The sequence below is a fragment of the Rhinoraja longicauda genome, chromosome 11 (genome assembly GCF_053455715.1).
Source record: "Rhinoraja longicauda isolate Sanriku21f chromosome 11, sRhiLon1.1, whole genome shotgun sequence".
NCBI lineage: Eukaryota > Metazoa > Chordata > Chondrichthyes > Rajiformes > Arhynchobatidae > Rhinoraja > Rhinoraja longicauda.
Window position 1 is genome coordinate 2,047,392 of NC_135963.1, and position 21,837 is coordinate 2,069,228.

The 21,837-nt window shown below is 49.5% G+C and overlaps 1 protein-coding gene across 3 annotated transcripts in view; it reads right to left on the reverse strand.

The window, feature by feature from the left end:
- The window catches only part of LOC144598009 (di-N-acetylchitobiase-like), a 153,297-nt gene that overhangs the window by 29,895 nt on the left and 101,565 nt on the right, over positions 1-21,837 (reverse strand). For all 3 annotated transcript variants that reach the window (XM_078407879.1, XM_078407877.1, XM_078407876.1), the window contains 4 exons: positions 21,149-21,287; positions 17,134-17,342; positions 7,350-7,521; positions 7,174-7,271 (listed from right to left, as the gene is read on the reverse strand). In XM_078407879.1, the coding sequence (XP_078264005.1) occupies positions 7,174-7,271; positions 7,350-7,521; positions 17,134-17,342; positions 21,149-21,239 (570 nt within the window). In that variant the 5' untranslated portion in view covers positions 21,240-21,287. The remainder of the gene's footprint in view (positions 1-7,173; positions 7,272-7,349; positions 7,522-17,133; positions 17,343-21,148; positions 21,288-21,837) is intronic.

Sequence of the window (21,837 nt, forward strand, 5' to 3'; positions counted from 1 at the left end):
TCCTCCCTCCCTCCCCCCTTCCTCCCCGCTTCCTGGTTAAAATGGAAACCCTACGAGGACGGGCCCAATGGTGAAAGAGGGGGTACTGGGAAAAGGGGAGGTCCCCCTCCCTCCCCCCTTCCCCCCTCCCTCCCCCCTCCCTCCACCTCCCCCCATCCCCCTCCTTCCCTCCCCTCCACCCCCTTCCCTCCCCTCCTCCCTCCACACCTCCCTCCTCCCTCCCTCCCCCCTCCCTCCCCGCCTCCCGGTTACAATGGAAACCCTACGAGGACGGGCCCAACGGGGAAAGAGGGGTACTGGGAAAACGGGTGGTCCCCCTCCTCCCCCCTTCCCCCCTCCCTCCCCCTACCCCCTACCCCCTCCCTCCCCTCTCCCTCCCCCCTTCCCCCTCCCCCCTCCCCCCCTCCGTCCCCTCCCCCATCCACACCTCCCTCCTCCCTTCCCTCCCCCCCAACTCCCCTCCCGGTTACAATGGAAACCCTACAAGGACGGGCCCAACGGGGAAAGAGGGGTACTGGGAAAAGGGGAGGTCCCCTCTTCACCCCTCCCTCCCCCTACCCCCTCCCTTCCCCCACTCCCCTCCCGGTTACAATGGAAACCCTACAAGGACGGGCCCAACGGGGAAGAGGGGTACTGGGAAAAGGGGAGGTCCCCCTCCCTCCCCCTTCCCCCTCCCCTCCCCCCTCCCTCCCCACTACCCCTCCCTCCCCCCTCTCCCCTCCCCCTCCCCTCCTCCCTCCCTCCCACTTCCCTCCCTCCCGGGCCCAACGGGGAAAGAGCGGTACTGGGAAAAGGGAGGTCCCCCTCCCTCCCCCCTTCCCTCTGACCTCCCTCCCCCTCCCCCCTCCCTCCCCTCTGCCTCCCCTTCCCCCTCCCCTCCCTCCCCCTCCCCCCTACCCCTCTCCCCCCTTCCCCCCTCCCCTCCCCCCTCCCATCCCACCCTCCCCTCCCCCTCCACACCTCCCTCCTCCCTCCCTTCCCTCCCCCCACTCCCCTCCCGGTTACAATGGAAACCCTACGAGGAAGGGCCCAACGGGCACACTTGTGCTAGTATACTACTAAAACTCAGATCTTGTGAATATATTAATATATATGTATGCTTCTAACAGTGATTTCGGCTGATTTCGGCAAAACGGTGAACCGTAGCGCCACAATTTTTGCACCGCCGTAAGCACCACGCTGAACGCTGCTGGAAAATTATATTTTTATTTAATTCGGTCGTATATTTTTTAAATGACAGAGGTTTTAAAGTTAAAACGTTTTTTTTCTAAGCCTTTTATTGAAGGCTTTCAGCGTGTGACGTCACAATGCCCCTGTGAGATGAGCTCGAGCTGACCCCCCCCCCCCGTGGTATTCAGCGTGTGACAGCATCTACAGCACCTTAACCACCAACGCACCTGCTCCCCCTCAAACCACCTGCCCCCCCTTATCCTGTCAACCCCTGCCTCAGTTTCTCCCCAGTCTCCACCACCGACCTCTCTGACCTCTTCACAGGAATAAAAACTGCCACCTGCTCTCTGGACCCATCCCCTTCAGCTTTGTCAAGGCCTGCCTTCCTGCTCTCTCTCCACTTATCACTGCAACAATAAACTCCTCCCTGTCCACTGGCATCGTCCCGCCATCCCTCAAAATCGCTGCTGTCACCCCCATTCTGAAAAAACCTGGTCTCAACCTGACAACCCCAAATAACTTCAGACCAATCTCCAACCTACCCTTTATGTCCAAAGTTTTGGAACGTGCTGTAGCTTCCCAACTCAAATACCACCTCTCTACCAATAACCTGTATGAAACTTTCCAATCCGGATTCCGCTCCAACCACTGTACTGAAACTGCCGCTCCTCAAAATCACAAACGACCTTTTTCCTCTCCTCCGACGCTGGCAACCTCAACATCCTCATCCTACTTGACCTCAGCGCCGCCTTTGACACCATAAATCACTCCATTCTCCTCACCCGACTTGAAACCTCCTTTAACATCACCGGCACAGCCCTATCCTGGTTCCAATCTTACCTCTCTGACAGGCACCAGTTCATCTCCATTAACAACTGTAAATCCCCCCACCGCTCCCCTCCCCCAAGGTGTCCCCCAAGTCTCAGTCCTTGGCCCCCTCCTCTTCATCCTCTACCTGTTCCCCCTTGGTCAATTAATCCGCCGTCATGGTCTCAACTTCCACTGCTTCGCCGATGATATCCAGCTCCTCATCTCCACCAAGTCAATCTCCACCACCACACACTCTACACTGACAAACTGCATCACTGAAATAAAATCTTGGCTTCAATCAAATTTCCTCAAACTCAACTGCAACAAATCTGAAATCATCATCATTGGTCCAAAAACGCTCACCAAATCCATCGAAAACTTCATCCTCAATATTGATGGTCTCCCAGTATCCACCTCCCATCACATCCAGAATCTTGGAATCATCTTTCATCAAACCCTCTCCTTCGACAAACACATCAAACACATCACAAAGACAGCCTTCTTCCACCTCAAAAACATTGCCCGTCTCCGTCCATCCCTCTCCTCCACAGCTGCAGAAACCCTCATCCACGCCTTCATCACCTCCCGTCTGGACTACTGCAACAGCCTCCTCTATGGCTCACCCTCAAAAATCATCAGTAAACTTCAATACATTCAAAACTCCGCTGCCCGTCTACTCACCAACTCTCCGATCCGTGACCATATCACCCCCGTCCTTTACAAACTCCACTGGCTCCCCATCCCCCAGAGAATCCAGTACAAAATTCTCCTCATGACCTACAAAGCCCTCCATAACCTAGCCCCATCCTCCTCCTAGACCTCCTCCACAGGCACACACCCACCTGCACCCTCCGCTCTGCTGCTGCCAATCTCCTGTCCCCCCCCATCCGGACCAAACCCAGCTCCTGAGGGGACAGGGCATTCTCCATCGCTGCTCCCACCCTCTGGAACTCACTAACCCAAACCGTCAGAGACTCCTCCTCACTCACCACATTCAAAACATCACTGAAGTCTCACCTGTTCAGCACTGCCTTCAACCACTGAAGGTCACCTCACCTTCTGTCTCCTTTTTCTGTACGTTTACTTATTTATCTATGTTCTATAAATCCCTGTAAAGCGTCTTTGAGTGTTTGAAAAGCGCTATATAAATGTAATGCATTATTATTATTAATGCTCTTTACAGAGGTTTTAAAATTAAAACATTTTATTTCTAACCGTTTTTTTCAAGGTCTTCAGCGTGTAACGTCACAATGCTTGTGTGAGGTGGGTGCTACATTGTTGCGAAAAGCACTTGCAGATCGCTGTGAGAAGCACTTAGTGACTGGAAATGTTGCGAAAAAAGCACTTAGAGTGTGTCTGGGGGAGAGAGAATGGGGGGGGTCTGAGAATGGGGACTGGGGAGGGGGGACAACAGGGGTCGTTGTGGAGGGGGCTTGGTGGTGGGGGAAAGAGGGGTACTGGGAAAAGGGGAGGTCCCCCTTCCCCCCTCAAACCCTTCCTTCCCCCTCCTTCCCACCTCCATCCCCACTCCCTCCCCCCCTCCTCTCCCCAACTCCCTCCCCCCTCCCTCCCCACCTCCCTCCACCCGCACTCACCCCTCCCCCCCTTACTCCCCCCTTCCCCCTTCCCTCCATCCCTCCCTCCCCCACTCCCCCCCCACCTCCCTCCCCCCCTCCACCCCTCCCTCCCCACCTACCCCCTCTCTCCCCCCTCCCCCCTCACCTCCCCTCCTCCATCCCCCCTCCCTCCCCCCTCCCCCCCCTCCCTCCCCCTCCCTCCCCTCTCACCGCCCGCAATCACCGCCCTCACTTCCCTCACTCTCCCACACCCGGGGGACACTCCCGAGCAGGAGGGAGATGGGCGGACTGTTGTCCACTCATCCGTCCCTTCAACCCACGCCACGGAGTCCTCGCGTCCCCCCTCCTGCCCGGGCCCAGCACCGTTTCCGCACACTGGCCGCAGCGCAGCGGGCAGCCCTCCCCCCCCGCGTGGAACATTAACTAATGCCCCCCCCCGGACCTTTACTTTAATGCGCTCCCCCCGTGCACCGCCGCCCGTCCCCGTCAGGACGGGCAGCGCCAATCGCCTGGAGATGTAGTCGCCGTCGCCTCTCACGCTCGGGGGAGGGGGGGGGGTTGATGCGGCACCCGCCCGACTGACGACAGTGCCTGTCAATGCGGGGTGATGAGAGCTCTACTGCTGCCCCTCCCCTCCCCTCCCTCCCCCCCTTCCTCCTCCCGCTCCCTCCCCCCCTCCCTCCCATCCCTCCCACCTCCGCTGCACGCCTCGAGTAGTCCGACCTCCGCTACCCGACTCGACTAGTCCGGAGCTCCCTCCTCCTCCCTGCACGCTCGGTAAGTGCCTTTCGCCGCCAACGTCTACACGGAGGGGAGTGGACGTGGGGGCGAGTGGGTGGAGGGAAGGGTGGGGGTGGGAGCGGGGTGAAAGTGGGGGGCGGAGAGAGTGGGGGAAAGGGGGGGGTGGGTGAGGAGAGAGTGGGGGTAGGGGGAGAGTGGGACTGGGGAGGGGGTCAGCGGGGGTGGTTTGGGGAAGAGGGGGTGGGGAAGGAACAGTAGGGGTCAGGGAAGAGTGGGGGCAGGGATCGAGGGAGAAGGTGGGTGGGGGGAAGGGGACAGTGAGAGTGAAAGGGGAGGAGGAGGTGGAGAGGAGGGAGGAGAGGAGGGGGAGGCTTGGAGAGGAGAGGGTGTGGGGGGAAGTGGGGGTGGGGGGGAAAGTGAGAATGGGGGTGGGGCGTGTGTGTGTGTGTGTGAAGGTGGGGGGGAGGAGGAGGGGTGGAGGAGAAAGGGGGATGGGCCCCCCCTCCTCCTCTCCCCCACCTCCCCCCACTGAGATAGATTTTTATTTTTTATTTTAAAGAAAAAAGCAATTTCCCCAGGTTACAATGGATACCCTACGAGGACGGGCCCAACGGGCACACTTGGTCTAGTAGGGGCGGCACGGTAGCGCAGCGGTAGAGTTGCTGCTTTACAGCGAATGCAGCGCCGGAGACTCAGGTTCGATCCTGACTACGGGTGCTGCACTGTAAGGAGTTTGTACGTTCTCCCCGTGACCTGCGTGGGTTTTCTCCGAGATCTTCGGTTTCCTCCCACACTCCAAAGACGTACAGGTATGTAGGTTAATTGGCTGGGTAAATGTAAAAATTGTCCCTAGTGGGTGTAGGATAGTGTTAATGTGCGGGGATCGCTGGGCGGCACGGACTTGGTGGGCCGAAAAGGCCTGTTTCCGGCTGTATATATATGATATGATATGATATGATACTACTAAAACTCAGATCTTGTGAATAAATCCGTATCTATGTACGGATCAGTGATTTCGGCCAAACGGTAAACCGTTGCGCAACAATTTTTGCACCGCTCTAATCGGCATTCTCCCGACTGGTCGGCAATGAGAATGGGCCGAGGGGGAGAGTGGGACTGGGGAAGGGGACAGCGGGGGTGTGGGGGTGGTTGGGGGAAGAGGGAGTGGGGGTGGGGGAGCAGAGAATGGGGGTGGGAGGGAGAGTGGGACTGGCGAGGGGGTGGTGGTGGGTGGAAGAGAGAGTGGGGGTGAAGGGGGACATTGGGGGTCAGGGAAGAGTGGGGGAGGGAAAGGGGAGAAGGTGGGTGGGGGGAAGGGGACAGTGAGAGTGAAAGGGGGTGGGGAGGCTGGGGAAGAGAGAGGGGGTGTGGGGGGAAGGGGGGGTGGTGGTGGGGGGAAGAGTGGGGGTGGGGGGAAGTGGGACAGTGGGGGTCAGGGAAGAGTGGGGGGAAGGAAAAGGGGAGAAGGTGGGTGGGGGGAGGGGGACAGTGAGTGAAAGGGGAGGAGGGGGTGGGGGAGGAGAGAGGGGGTGTGGGGGGAAGGGGGTAGTGGTGGGGGGGAAGAGAGTGGGGGTGGGGGGAAGGGACAGTGGGGGTGGGGAAGCGGGGACAGTAGGGTGGGGGAGGGGGACAGTGAGAATGGGGGTGTGGCAAGTGTGTGGAGGGAAGGGTGGGGGTGAAGGTGGGGAGGAGGGGTGGAGGAGAGAGGGGGATGGGGAGAGTGAGATTGGTGCTGGGGAGGAGAGAATGTGGGGAGGGGAGGAGAGATTGGCGGGGATGGGAAGTGGGGGGAGGAGAGAATGGCGGGAGGGGAAGGGTGGGAGGAGCAGAGAGTGGGGGTGGGAGGGAGAGTGGGACTGAGGAGGGGGACAGTGGGGGGAGGGGGGTGGTGTTGGGAGGAAGAGAGTGGGGGTGGGGGGAGGGGGAGAGTGACGGTCAGTGAAGTGTGCGGGAAGGGGACAGTGAGTGAAAGAGGGAGGATTTGGTACACAGTCAAAGACGACAAGAATGGAATTTGTATGGAGGAATAGGGGTGGGGTAAGGGGGGTGGGAGGGGGACAAGCAGCAGGGGCAAGGAGAGGGTGGAGGGGGTGCTCCTTACAGCTCCTTGTGTCTCCAAAATATAAGATAATTGTAGGCTGAGAAGAGAACTCAGAAAATAGAAGGTAAAGAAATTGCATCATTAGCGTTAAGCAACAAAGAATGTGCTGGAGGAACTCAATGGGTCGAGCACTATCTGTGGATGGAAAGGAAGGATCGACATTTTAGATCGAAATGTCAAACATTTAAACATGAAAGACTAGAGGACATAACTTTAAAGTGAGAGGGGCAAAGTTTAAAGATGTGCAGGGCTAGTCTTGTTTTACAGATGGGTATGGAGGGACATGGATCACCTGCAGGCAGAGATTTAATGCAGCGCCGGAGACTCATGTTCGATCCTGACTTCGGGGGCTGCACTGTAAGGAGTTTGTACGTTCTCCCCGTGACCTGCGTGGGTTTTCTCCGAGATCTTCGGTTTCCTCCCACACTCCAAAGACGTACAGGTATGTAGGTTAATTGACTGGGTAAATGTAAAAATTGTCCCTAGTGGGTGTAGGATAGTGTTAATGTACGGGGACTGCTGGGCGGCGCGGACTTGGTGGGCCGAAAAGGCCTGTTTCCGTGCTGTATATATATGATATGATATGATATGATAAGTTCTGCACAGACATTGTGGTCTGAAGGGTGGTGCGATACTGTTCTTTGTTCCATTACCTGTTCGATACAAACCATTTTGTTCTTCAGAAAGGACAGTGCAACTCTTTCCAAAGCCATAATAAGATATTTGCTGGAGGTTTGATAAAAATAATAAGGATAGATAATAACATCACCTTACCTCAAAGAAGTGTGTGCATGGAAAGTCTCTACCAAACCATGCAACTCCCATCACCAGCTTTCTGGGGCTAATGCCCAATCTAATATAGTCAGTGAGACCTGCAAAGGATGAGTGAATTAATGTAGATCACGATTAATATCAATACACCTTGAGGCTGAAGGTCTTACTGTACATACCTGACAAAACCTGCAGGTAGGGAGAACTTGGTCTTGCAATACATCCAGTCCGTTGGTCTTGAGGAATGCCATAGGATTGTACAAAGAAATAATCAGAGGATTCTGAAATGTTAAAAAAGTCATAGCAACGTCCATCCATGCAGTTTGGTGACCATGCAGCGCTGAACGTGATCTAAGAGCCAAATGTAACAAGAAGTTACGTTTAAACTTCACCACACATGTATATCACTCCATACAGCTGCGTAGTTCACAGGAGCTGTGCGTGTGAAAGGCATCAGAGTTTGTAACACTGATGAAAGAGAGAAAATAACGTTTCAAAATATTCAATTCACAGCATTCATCCACTTTCTCAGCCCAATGTTCAGCTTCCGTCTCTCCGAAAGGGTTCAATGAGTTTCCTATTCTCTGACTTCTCTCTGCTCCCATTCGCCAAAAGGAACAGATGCTTGAACTCATGCACCCAGATTCCAGAACCGCTTCTTATCAGGCTTCTGAATGGTCCTTCCATAAGCTTAGTGCACTGTCCGATTCACCTCTACCCCATTGAGGACCTTGGACTTTGTCTCTGCAATTATGTGCTACAATGTTGAGAACAATATTCTGCACTGTATATTCTCCTTTGCTCTATCTATTGTACTTGAGTTTCAATTGATTGTATTTATGTATAAGATTATCTGATCTGATTGGATAGCATGCAAAAGAAAGCTTTTCATTGTACTTCGGTACACATGTCAACACAAGGAAGGCTGCAGGCCCAGATGGAGTGACGGGAAGGGTGTTGAAAGAATGTGCAGACCAGCTCTCAGTGGTCTTCACGAAGATCTTCAACCTGTCCCTGTCCAAAGCCATCATCCCATCCTGCCTGAAATCCGCAACAATAATCCCACTGCCAAAGAAACCAGTCATCCGTGATCTCAACGACTACCGTCCTGTTGCACTAACCCCAGTCATTATGAAGTGCTTTGAGAAGCTGGTCCAGCAGCACATCAAAGCCAGCCTCTCAGCCACTATCGACCCACACCAATTCGCTTACAGATCAAACAGGTCTACAGAGGACGCCATTACTACTGCCCTACACACCGCACTGAGCGGCATCTTGAGCGGCAGGATAGTTACGTGAGGATGCTCTTCATAGATTATAGTTCAGCATTTAACACGGTCATCACGGACAGACTGGTTTCTAAACTAACTGATTTAGGACTCTCCCAATCTATCTGTAACTGGATTAAGGACTTCCTGACCAATCGGCCCCAGATGGTCAGATTAGGCCCTCACACATCCTCCACTCTCACAATCAGCACCGGCTGCCCACAAGGATGCGGTTGAGCCCTCTTCTCTATGCTCTTTACACCCATGACTGCACCCCCACTCATCCTACCAACACCATCATCAAGTTTGCGGATGACACGACTGTGGTTGGACTCGTCTCAGGAGATGACGAGGCAGCCTACAGAGATGAAGTCCAAAAACTGCTAGGATGGTGTGCGGAAAACAATCTGGCTCTGAATCCTTCCAAGACAAAAGAACTCATAATAGACTTCCGAAGACACAATACGGGCTACACACCACTGCATATCAGCAGTGTGGAAAGGGTCCCTGCCTTCAAGTTCCTGGGCACGCATATTGCTGAGGATCTCTCCTGGACCACAAACACCATAGCGGCAGTCAAAAAGGCACAGCAGCGGGCGGCTCTACTTTCTGAGGATCCTCAGGAAGAACAACCTGCAAGAGCAGCTGCTAGTGACTTTCTACCGTTGCACCATCGAGAGTGTGCTGACGTACTGTATTTCTATGTGGTACACCAGCAGCTCAGAGGCAGACAAGAAAGCCCTTCAGAGGGTCATCAACTCTGCAAAGAAAATCATTGGATGCCCACTGCCCTCTCTAGAGGAACTTTACTCCCTCCGCTGCCTCAGCAGAGCAGCCAACATCCTGAGGGATCCTTCCCACCCTGGTCATCAGCTGCTCCAACTGCTGCCCTCTGGTAGACGGTTCAGGTCCATTACATCACGGACTAATAGACTCAAGAACAGTTTCTACCCCAGCGTCATACGTGAGCTGAACACTGCCAGACACTCACATAAAACTGAATGGAAGGAATGGAACTGATCGGAACACTGTCAGTTACTTGTCAGAAAACATAAGCCTCAATTTAATACAAGTTTACATTCTACTGCACTTATATTGCTTAACATTTGCTAAACTTATTACATGTTACAACCGACCGCACCTTATATTTAATTACATTATTTCTTTTATTTAAAAAAAAAACGGCACTTGCAATATGTTAGCTCTCATATTACTAACTTGATTGCACTGTACACTGCCTTGCCCGTATTGTAATTGTTTTGTCTATATTGTATTAGAGGTCAGTTTGTTTAATTCAGTAGATTAGGTTTAGCTTGTTATGGATAAAGGTTTATCCTTTGTACTGTCTGCTGTGTGTGATTGCATCATCTGGACTGCTTTAATTTCGCTGTACTTTGTGTAGTGACAATAAAGGTTTTTTACATTTTTTACATTTACATTTACATAAACCTAAACCTAGACAAAGTCTGTGCAAATCCAGTTTACATGCATGTTCATCATCCAGGTTTGGGTTCCAAATAGATGGTTCCTTTGTTGCTCCCACTTCTCTGACCCAGTGCAGGCGGGAGCTGAAATCTGATAACCCAGCACTGAGCAGGGTTGGCACGGCTCACGTAACCACAGGCTTCACCACAGCTCAGCAACACCATCACTCCATTCCAGGAGAAATAGCTCTGGTGTGCACACTTTTTAACAGCAACGTTTTCCCTCTACCGTCAAAAGATTTGGCTGGGAATGTACAAGGCGGGATTAGTACGTAATCACTTCTGGATTTTCAGAAGTCCTTTAATAAAGTGCCGCATGTGAGGCTGCTCAAGAAGATGAGATCCCATGCATTCGAGGGATGATACTAACCTGGAGAGCAGGTTGGCAGAAGGCAAAGAGTGGCAATGAAGGGGGCTTTTTCTGGTTGGATGCCACTGACTAGCAGTGTTCCGCAGGGGTCGGTGCTGGGGGCACAACTCTTCACATTGTCTATCAATGATTTGGATGAGGGAATTGAAGGCTTCGTGGCCAAGTTTGCAGATGATATGAAGATATGTGGAGGGGCAAGTAGTATAGAGAAAGCAAGGACTTTGCAGAAGGACTTGGACAGGTTGGGAAAGTGGGCAGAGAACTGCCAGATGAAATACCACGGTATGAATCATACATTTAGTAGGAATGAAGGTGTAGAATATTTTTGAAATGGGGAGAGAATTCAGAAATCGGAGGTGCAAAGGGACTTGGGAGTGCTGGTGTAGGATTCCCAAAACGTTACTTTGCAAGTCGAATCGGTAGTAAGAAAGGCAAAAGCATTTATTTCAAGAGGACTAGAATATAAAAACAGGGATGTAATGCTGACCGCATTTGGAATATTGTGAGCAGTTTTGGGCCCCGTATCTGAGGAGGGATGTGCTGGCATTAGAGAGTGTCCAGAGGAGGTTTGAGAGAATGATCTCAGGGATGTTTGGTTTAACATCTGATGAGCGTTTGACAGCACTGAGCCTGTACACGCTGGAGTTTAGTAGAATAAGAGGGGACCTCATTGTAACTTACCAAACAGTGAAAGGCCTGGATATAGTGGATGTATCGGATGTTTCCACTAGTGGGAGAGTCTAGGACCAGAGGTCATAGCCCCAGAATAAAAAGACATACCTTTAGAAAGGAGATGAGGAGGAATGTCTTTAGTCAGAGGGTGGTGAATCTGTGGAATTCATTGCCACAGACGGCTGTGGAGGCCATCAATGGGTATTTTTAAGGTGGAGATTGACAGTTTGAGTTTAGTTTATTGTCATGTGTACCGAGGTACAGTGAAAAGCTTTTGTGTGCTAATCAGTCAGCAGAAAGACAATACTGTACATGATTACAATCACCATAAGGTAATAAGGAATAGGAGTAGAATTAGGCATTCGGCCCATCAAGTCTACTCTGCCATTCAAACATGTCTGATCTGTCCCTCCCTCCTAACCCCATTCTCCTGCCTTCTTCTCATAACCTCTGACACCTATACTAATCAATAATCTATCTATATCTGACTTTAAAATATCCACTGATGGCTTCCACATCCTTCTGTGGCAAAGAATTCCACAGATTCACCACCCTCTGACAAAAGAAATTTCTCCTCGTCTCCTTCCTAAAAGAACGTCCTTTAATTCTGAGGCTATGACCTCTAGTTCTAGACTTTCCCACTATTGGAAACATCCTCCCCACATCCATTCTATCCAAGCCTTTCACTATGTTTTAATGTGGTCCCCCCTCATTCTTCTAAACTCTAGCGAGTACAGGCCCAGTGTCGACAAACACTCATCATATGTTAACCTACTCATTCCTGGGATCATCTTGACTCTTGGTTAGTAACGGTGTTAAGGGAAGAGGGCAGGAGAATGGGGTTGAGAGGGAAAGATAGGTCAGCCATGATTGAATGGCAGAATAGATTTGATCAGGCCCAATTCTGCACCTATAATTTATGAACTTATGAAGTAGAATTAGTCGACGGTCCCTTTAATAATAATAATAATAATAATGCATTTTATTTATATAGCGCTTTTCATATACTCAAAGACGCTTTACAGAGATTTTGAGAACATAGGGAAATTAATAAATAGATAAATAAATAAATGAACAGAGAAAGGAGACAGAAGGTGAGGTGACCTTCAGTGGTTGAAGGCAGTACTGAACAGGTGAGACTTCAGTGATGTTTTGAATGTGGTGAGTGTGGAGGAGTCTCTAACGGTTTGGGGTAGTGAGTTCCATAGGGTGGGAGCAGCGATGGAGAAAGCCCTGTCCCCCCAGGATCTGAGTTTGGTCCGGATGTGGGGGGATAGGAGATTGGCAGCGGCAGAGCGGAGGGTGCAGGTGGGAGTGTGCCTGTGGAGGAGGTCGGTCAGGTAGGATGGGGCCAGGTTATGGAGGGCTTTGTATGTTATGAGGAGGATTTTGTACTGGATTCTCTGGGGGATGGGGAGCCAGTGGAGTGTATAAAGGACGGGGGTGATATGGTCACGGATCGAGGTGTGTGTGAGTAGACGGGCAGCGGAGTTTTGAATGTATTGAAGTTTATTGATGATTTTTGAGGGTGCGCCATAGAGGAGGCTGTTGCAGTAGTCCAGACGGGAGGTGATGAAGGCGTGGATGAGGGTTTCTGCAGCTGTGGAGGAGAGGGATGGACGGAGACGGGCAATGTTTTTGAGGTGGAAGAAGGCTGTCTTTGTGATGTGTTTGATGTGTTTGTCGAAGGAGAGGGTTTGATCAAGGATGATTCCAAGATTCCGGATGTGAGGTGAGGTGGATACTGGGAGACCATCAATGTTGAGGATGAAGTTTTGGGTGGATTTGGTGAGCGTTTTTGGACCAATGATGATGATTTCAGATTTGTTGCAATTGAGTTTGAGGAAGTTTGATTGAAGCCAAGATTTTATTTCAGTGATGCAGTTTGTCAGTGTAGAGTGTGTGGTGGGGGAGATTGACTTGGTGGAGATGAGGAGCTGGATATCATCGGCGAAGCAGTGGAAGTTGAGACCATGACGGCGGATTAATTGACCAAGGGGGAACAGGTAGAGGATGAAGAGGAGGGGGCCAAGGACTGAGCCTTGGGGGACACCTTGGGGGAGAGGAGCAGTGGGGGATTTACAGTTGTTAATGGAGATGAATTGGTGTCTGTCAGAGAGGTAAGATTTGAACCAGGATAGGGCTGTGCCGGTGATGTTAAGGGAGGTTTCAAGTTGGGTGAGGAGAATGGAGTGATTTATGGTGTCAAAGGCGGCGCTGAGGTCAAGTAGGATGAGGATGTTGAGGTTGCCAGCGTCGGAGGAGAGGAGAATGTTGTTTGTGATTTTGAGGAGCGCAGTTTCAGTACAGTGGTTTGAGCGGAATCCGGATTGGAAAGTTTCATACAGGTTATTGGTAGAGAGGTGGTATTTGAGTTGGGAAGCTACAGCACGTTCCAAAACTTTGGACAGAAAGGGTAGGTTGGAGATTGGTCTGAAGTTGTTTGGGGTGACAGGGTTTAGACCAGGTTTTTTCAGAATCGGGGTGACAGCAGCGATTTTGAGGGATGGCGGTACGATGCCAGTGGACAGGGAGGAGTTTATTGTTGCAGTGATAAGTGGAGAGAGAGCAGGAAGGCAGGCCTTGACAAAGCTGGAGGGGATGGGGTCCAGAGAGCAGGTGGCAGTTTTTATTCCTGTGAAGAGGTCAGAGAGGTCGGTGGTGGAGATTGGGGAGAACTGAGGCAGGGGCTGACAGTATAAGGGGGGGCAGGTGGTTTGAGGGGGAGCAGGTGCGTTGGTGGTTAAGGTGCTGTAGATGTTGTCTATTTTGCTTTGGAAGAATGAAAGGAAAGTGGTGCATTTGTTAACTGTGAATGATTGGGAGATGGTGTCCAGGGGGCTGAGGAGTTTGTTTATTGTAGAGAAGAGTGTTTTTGGGTTTCCGGAGCCAGAGTGAATTATTTGAGAGTAGTAGGTGGAGTGGGCACGGGAGAGGGCATCTTTATAGTGCTGTATGTGCTCCGACTTCTATGACCCAGTGACTAGGGTGGGTGGGGGTGGAGGGGATTGGATCACCCTGTAAGGCGGCAGCTTAGACCTGATAACCCAGCACTGAACAGGAGCAGGCTCATGGAAACATAGGCTTCACCACAGCTCAGCAACTCCATCACTCCATTCCAGTGGCAATGTGGTATGCACACAATTTAACAGCAAGATTTCGCTCTACATTAACGATTTGAATGAGAACGTACAAGGCAGGATGCAGATGACACTAAAGTGGGTGGTATTGCATGTTGTATGCTGTCCATGTTGTATGACTCTATGAACCTAAAAGTGTTTAATTGTCATATGGAGATAAAACAGAACAATCAAGATCTTATTTGGTGCAGCTTAACAATGTCATGTTCCACTATCAGTACATATCAAAGATGGTTATCAAAGGTTACAGCAGGACCTTGAGAAGCCTGGCAAGTGGGCAGAGAAATAGTTCATGGATATTATTGCAGATCTAAGTGAGGTGTTGGATTTTGGGAAGTCTGACCAGTGCAGGACCTTCACAGGAAATGGCAGGATTCAGGGGAGAGTTGCAAAGCAGAGGGATCTAGGGGAATAGATAGGATAGATGCAGAGTCTTTTACCCAGAATAGAGGAATCAAGAACCAGAGGACATAAGTTTAAGATGAAAAGGGAAATATTTAATGGGACCCTGAGGGTCAACTTTTCAATGGTCAATGGTTCTTTTATTTTCACTTGTACCAAGGTAGAGTGAAATATATTTTTTGCATTTAGATCAGTGAGATTAGTGCCATATATAAAGACAATCCCCTATTATGTAGCCTATGCACAGAAACAGCTCACTGTCTATGTAGCACAGTCCAAGCTGCAGCTGACCATTAAAGCCCATTGCACCCTTCACCTCTTTATGATCACCAACTCCTCTCTGGGCCTTCAGCTTTCATGCCCCGGGAGTTGCTGTCAACCTTGAAGGTACGGAAGGTTGTGCTGAATGCTGTCCATGCTGTATGACTCTATGACACTAAATGTGTTTAATTGTCATATGGAGGAACAACAGAACAATCAAAATCTTATTTGGTGCAGCTTAACAATGTCATTGTTCCACTATCAGTACATATCAACTTCCACACTGCCCACAATTTCAGTTGGACTATCTCTGACACCCAATAAATGTGGTGAGTGGTTTCTGTACCTGCTTGGTTAATGCTCCATTATATCTCAAGCTAAGCCACTGATGCCAATGTTTGGGACATTACTGCAAGCTTTTGGATGAAGCACTACAGGTATCAGTCTGCCCTTTATGAAAGGATTTAATTAAATAAATGAAGGGAACCTGTTGCTTACACCAGCTATAAACATGAGCACAATTTCACTGCGAGATACATCAATAAATTACAGAAAAAGATCTATGAACTTGAACAGTTACATTTACGTCTGTTTAATGGTGCACAGTTATATCCAAGTGCTTTGTGGCACAGTGGCACATCTAGTAGAGCTGCTGCTTCAAAGCACTATAGACCCAGGTTCAATTCTGACTTTGGGTACTGTCTGTGTGGAGCTTACACGTTCTCCCTGCATGGGTTTTCTCTGGGTACTCAGGCTTCCTTCCAGATCCCAAAGACGTGTGGTTTTATAGGTTAATTGATCTCTGTAAGTGGGAGTGGCCAGAATGGTGGGGTAACACAGAACTCGAATAAACGGTATGGACTTGGTAGGCCGAAGGACCGGTTTCCGTGTTGTATCTCTATCCATCCCTATACTAAACTGAACCATTCCTATGAATGGAATGAACTGAACCTTACATCTATGTAGCTTTACAATTGACCCATTCACCATGTTATGTACCTATCCAAATGAATTGTTTACAGCTAGATATAAATAGCAGGACAGTGCAGAGAAGACTGGAGGACCTGAGCTATCGGGAGAGTTTGGGCAGGCTAGGACTTTATCCCTTAGAGCGCATGATACTGAGGAGTCCGTTATCTTACAGAGGTGCATAAAATCTTGAGGGGAATAGAGTACCAAGTTTCTTACCAAGAGTAGGGGATTCAAGAACCAGAGGACATACTGTAGGTTTCGGCTGAGAAGGGAAAAATGCTAATAACAACCTGTTGGACAAAATTTTCCACACCTTTGTGGTTGGAAAGTTACTAGAGAGAATTCTGAAGGGTAGGATGTACTTGCATTTAGCTGGATAAGGGCTGATTAGGGATCGTCAACATGGCTTTGTACCTGGGAGGTCGTGTATCTGATAGTTTTTCTTAAAATGTTACTACGTAGGTCGATGAAGACAGCTGTAGACGTGGTATATTCAGCAAGACTTTCAACAAAATTCTGCATGGTAGGCTGCTCTGGATGGTTAGGTCCCATTGGATTCAAGGAGAGATAGCTGAATGGCTAGAAGATTGGCTTCATGGGACGATGCAGAGGGTAATGGTAGAAAGCTGTTTTTCAGACTGGTGGCCTGTAACTAGTGGTGTGCCTCAGGGTTCGGTGTTGTTTGCCTTCATCTGCCAGAGTATTGAGTATAGAACATGGGACGTCATGTTGCAGTTGTATAAGATGCTGTTGAGGCAACATTTAGTTTTGGGCTCCATGTTATAACAAAGATGTTGTCAAGCTGGAAAGGGCGTAGGTCTCGAGGGTCTGAGCTATAAGGAAGGGTTGAGCAGGCTAGAACTCTATTCCTTGGAGTGCAGGAGAATGAGGGGTGATCTTATGGAGGTGTACCAAATCATGAGAACTATAGATCGGGTAGCTGCACAGAGTCTCTTGCCCAGAGTCGGGGAATCGAGAACCGGAGGACCTAGGCTTAAGGTGAGGGAGGAAACATTTAATAGGAATCTGAGGGGTAACTTTTTCACACAAAGGTTGATGGGTGTGTGGAACGAACTACCGGAGGAGGTAGTTGAGGCAGGTACTATAGCAACGTTTAAGAAGCATTTAGATAAATACATGGATAGGACAGGTTTAGAGGGATAATGGCTAAATGCAGGCAAGTGAGACTAGTGTAGATGGGACATGTTGGCTGGTGTGGGCAAGTTCGGCCGAAGGCTCTGTTTCCACGCTGTAGGACTCAATGACCCTGGTACCTGAGCTGTAATTGTATATCAACAAGTGGTCATTGAGACAGATAGTATAACAATATTTAAAAGACATTTGGAATAGTACATGGATAGGAAAGATTTAGAGGTAGAAAAATGGTTCTTTACCTGAGATCCAGGTATTTCTTTATGTAAAACTTTCGAAAGAGTTAACATAAGGTCATTTAGTTGATCATATCGTTTAGATTCCTTTCCAATTTTATCAAAAGCTTTCACAAAGAGTCCATCGAGGAAATTCCTTTTCACAATATCCAGATAATATTTGACCCATTGCTTATTAGAGTTTTCATTATTCAGATTGGTCAGGTATATAAGAGCTGATGAAAATAAATAAAAATATTGAAGCAATGTTATTCACGGAACATCTGTCATCCAAGAAACTTTGTCAGGTTGAGTCTCTGAGATGCAGCCTGACCTGCTGAGTTACCCCAGCATTTTGTGATACCTTCGATTTGTACCAGCAGCTGTAGTTATTTTCCTACACAACTTGTCAGGTTGAGTGGCCAACATTAGTCAGAGTGTGAGAGAGGGAGCTCCAGATGGGATTTACATTTACCACGGCCTCCCACACTGTTTTGATAATAATAATAATAATCCATTTATTTTATATAGCGCCTTATCACATGCTCAAAGCGCTTTACAAAAACAATTAACATAGAAACAAACAGACAAACTATCCTGACGGAAAAGCGGCGAATACTCAACGCCAGCGTCCTCTCACGTCAGGGTCCGGCAGTAGACATTAAAAAGCACAAGACACACAGATATAATTTTTACACAAACAGCCATCACAGTGATTGCTCTAGGCATACCCTCACTGTGATGGAAGGCAAAGTCTTATCTCCTCCTCATTCTTCTCCCGTGGTGCCACGAGGTGATCGAGGCTCCCAACTTTTTGAAGCCCCCACCGGGCGATGGATAGTCCCAGGGCCGAGCGGAGCAGGCCGATGAAAGTCCTGAGCCCCCACCGGGCGATGGAAAGTCCCAGGGCCGAGCCGAGCAGGCCGATGAAAGTCCTGAGCCCCCACCGGGCGATGGAAAGTGCTGCGGCCGAGCCACGCAGGGCGATGAAAGTCCTGAGCCCCCACCGGGCGATGTAAAGTGCTGCGGCCGGGCCACGCAGGGCGATGAAGGGCCTGCGGGCGGGTTGATCATACCTCGCGCTTCGGGGCGGTTGAAGCTGCTACGGCTGGAGCTCCCAAAAGCCGGTCGCCAGCCAGGGACCTGCGAACTCCCAATGTTGCGGTCTGCAGGGCCCACGGCCGAAGCCTCCGAGATGGTAAGTCCAGGCCCTGCGACCGGAGTCTTTGAGGTCGATCCCAGCTGGAGGCCCCCGACTCCACGATGTTAGGCCGTAGCGCGAATGGAGATACGACACGGTAAAGGTCGCATCTCCGTTGAGGAGGAGATTTGAAAAAAAGGTTTCCCCCAACCCCCCCACCACCCCCCTACATACACAGAATTAAAAATAAAACAAAACGTACATTTAACAACGACAATGACAACAAAAAAAATTAGATACAATTAGAGATACAGAGAGCAGCATAGGTGGATCCTGGAAGAGATTCTGGAAAGAATCTCCCAGCCTCTCAGACCAGATGAAGTCGTAGATTACTTCTACATCTGGGACAAACAAGAAATGGCTTTTAATTCACCAAATAACTAATTAGAGGCATGACCGTGGGTAAGACGTTTTCTTGAGCCCATCCCAACACAGACATGGCAGACTGGGGGAGATATGTTCCTTGAAAAGTGTCCTGGTGATGTGCTAATGTGGATAATCGAACGATACAGCAGGTGGGGTGGTTTGGACACATCGAGAGTCAGAATTCATGGAACATTTTAACCATGGAAGCAGAATTGGTATTGGTTTATTATTGTCATGTACCAAGACAGTCAAAAACTTTGTTTTGTGTTCTATTCAGGAAAATCATACCATACACAAGTACAACAGGTGGGCAAAAGAGAAAAGAAACAGCAACAGAGAAAGTGCAGTTAAAAATGAGATAGATTGGAAGATCGGGATCATATCCTTATCAAATAGAAGGACCGTTTAGAAGCTTTTCCTGAATCTGCTTTCAAGCTTTGAATCTTCTGCCCAATAGGAGTGGCGAGCAGAAGAAATGACCGGGGTGTGAGTGGTCCTTGATTATGTTGGTTGCTTTCCCGAGGTAGTATGAAGTGCGGATGAACTCCATGGTAGGAAGGCAAGTTTGTGTGATGCATTGGGCTACATCCACAACTCTCTGCAATTTCTTGCAGTCTTGGGGAGAGGTGTTCCCAAACCCAGCTGTGATGCATCCTGATAGGATGCTCTCTATGGTGCATCTGTGGAAATTAGTAAGAGGCATTGAAGATATTTAGGAGACTCAGCATGGTTTTGTACATGGGAGGTCGTGTCTCACAAATCTGATTGAATTTCTTGAAGATGTGACCAAAAAGGTTGATGAGGGCAGAGCTGTAGATGTTACATATATGGATATGGAATGCAAGGCATTCGACAAGGTTCCAAAGAGTAGGCTGCTCCAGAGGGTTAGATTGCATGGGATCTAAGGAGGGACAGTTGAATGGATAGAAAATTGGCTTCATGAAAGGGAGCAGAGGGTAATGGAGGAAGGTTGCTTCTCGAACTGGTGGCTTGTGACTAGTGGTGTGTCTCAGGGTTCAGTGCTGGGCCCATTACTGTTTGTCATCTATATCAATGATTTGGCTGAGAACATACCTGGCAATATTGTCAAGTTTATAGATGATACAAAATTGGATGTTATTGCAGATAGTGAAGATGGATGTCAAAGTTTCAGCAGTGTCTTGATCAGTTGGGCAGTCTGAATTTAATACAGAGAAATATGAGGTCTTACATTATGGAAAGTCTAACATTCAAGCATAGTTCCTTGAAGGTGGTGTCACATAGTTCCTTGAAGGTGGTGTCACAGGTCAAAAGGGCTTTTGGCACATTGGCCTTCATCAGTCAGAGTATAGAAGTTGGGAGGTCATGTTGCAGTTACATAAGACGTTGGTGAGGCCGCAGTTAGAATTTTTCAGTTCTGGGCACCATGTTATATATAGGAAAGATGTTGTCAAGTTGGAAAGGAGACAGAGAAAATTTACAAGGATGTTGCAAGGACTCAAGGGTCTCTGAGCTACAGGGAGAGGTTGCGCAGACTAGGACCGTATTCTTTGGAGTGCAGGAGGATGAGGGACGATCTTGTAGAGGTGTATAAAATCATGAGAGGAATAAATTGTGTAGATGCACAGTTTCTTACCCAGAGTAGGGGAAACGAGAACCAGAGAACATAGGTGTAAGGTGAAGGGGGAAAGATTTAATATACACACAATGTGTAGGTGTATGGAACAAGCTACCAGAGGAGGTTGTTGAGGCAGGGACTATTGCAACTTTTAAGAAACAATTAGGTACAGGGATAAGACAGATTTAGAGGGATAATAGGCCAAATGCAGACAGGTGGGACCAGTGCAAATGGAACATATTGGTCAGTGTCGGCAAGTTGGGCCAAAGGGCCTCTTTCCACTTTGTATGACTAGAAGACACGAGGAATCTATCTCCCCGACCTGTCTGGTCCACCCTTTGTTCTCGGCCGCCACACCCACCATGTCCCCCTACGTTCGTGGCACCCCCTGCAAGGTCCCCCTTCTTGGGCAGCGCAGGTGGCCCTTCTCGCTCTCGCCGGCGAAGACTCGTCAGTTTTTGGGGTTCGCCCAAATGCTCATCGGGGCTCACCCGAAGACTCATCGGTCACCGGGATTGCGAACCCACCGGACGGCTCAGTCATGGTCATAAGATGTGACTACCCATGGACAAAGCCACGTTGAGCCTGCTAGACCACATACTGGCAGATGGGATTTGTTTAGATTGGAATTATGGCAGTGCAGACATGGTGGGCTAAAGGGCCTGTTCTCTGCTAAACTATGGTCTGTGAATCCTCCAACATAACCTCAGTTTGTGGTGGGTAAAGGCAAATAGAGCTGAACTGAGGCCAATAAAGAGCATGGCCAAATCGAAATGGCAACTAGCTTTGTAACTTCGAATATTGGGCAGACGAGAGGGGGAATGGCTAGATCTACAGCTTTGTTAGGTTCAGTGGAGAACTGTAGTAAAATTAATTACCATATCTGATAACGCGACGCTCATATGCATGAGCATAACAGATGATTCCAGGGTCAAAATCCGCAGGAACAACAACAGTCGTGATCTTCATCCAGTCATAATACTTCCAGTCTTGTCCCCCACGGTCAAATGCAATTACCTAACACAAAGGTAAAACTGTAAAAACCATAAATCCAGGGGTGGGGGGAGGGGAGGGGGGGTAGTGGGGGAGGGGAGGGTGAGGAGAGGGTGCTGCACCAATACAGGAGTGGTTTGGGGCCAACAGCTCCACTTGGTCTCGTCTATACACTAAAACTCTCGGGTTTTTTTGTGTTTGTTCCTGAACTACAGCCAAAACGGTACACGATAGCGTGACAATTGTAGGCCCACCTTACTCACCATTTGTCCCTTTGGTGCTAATGGAAGAAGTTTCATTGAAATCGGTGTTTTATTTTTAAAGTAATTCACATTTTAAAGATTAAATCTATCTCCGAGGGAGGAAGGGGGCAGGGAGGGAGGGGGTGGAGCGAGGTCGGGAGGGAGGGAGGGGGACGAGGGATAGGGGGATTGAGGGGGATGGTGTGTGTGGAGGGGAAGGGGAAGGGAGGGTGGGAGGGGGAGGGGTGAGAGGGGAGGGAGGGAGGTGGGAGAGGGGAGCAGGTGGGGGAAGGGGGAGTGGAGGGGGAGTGTGGGGGGCGCATGTGGGGGAG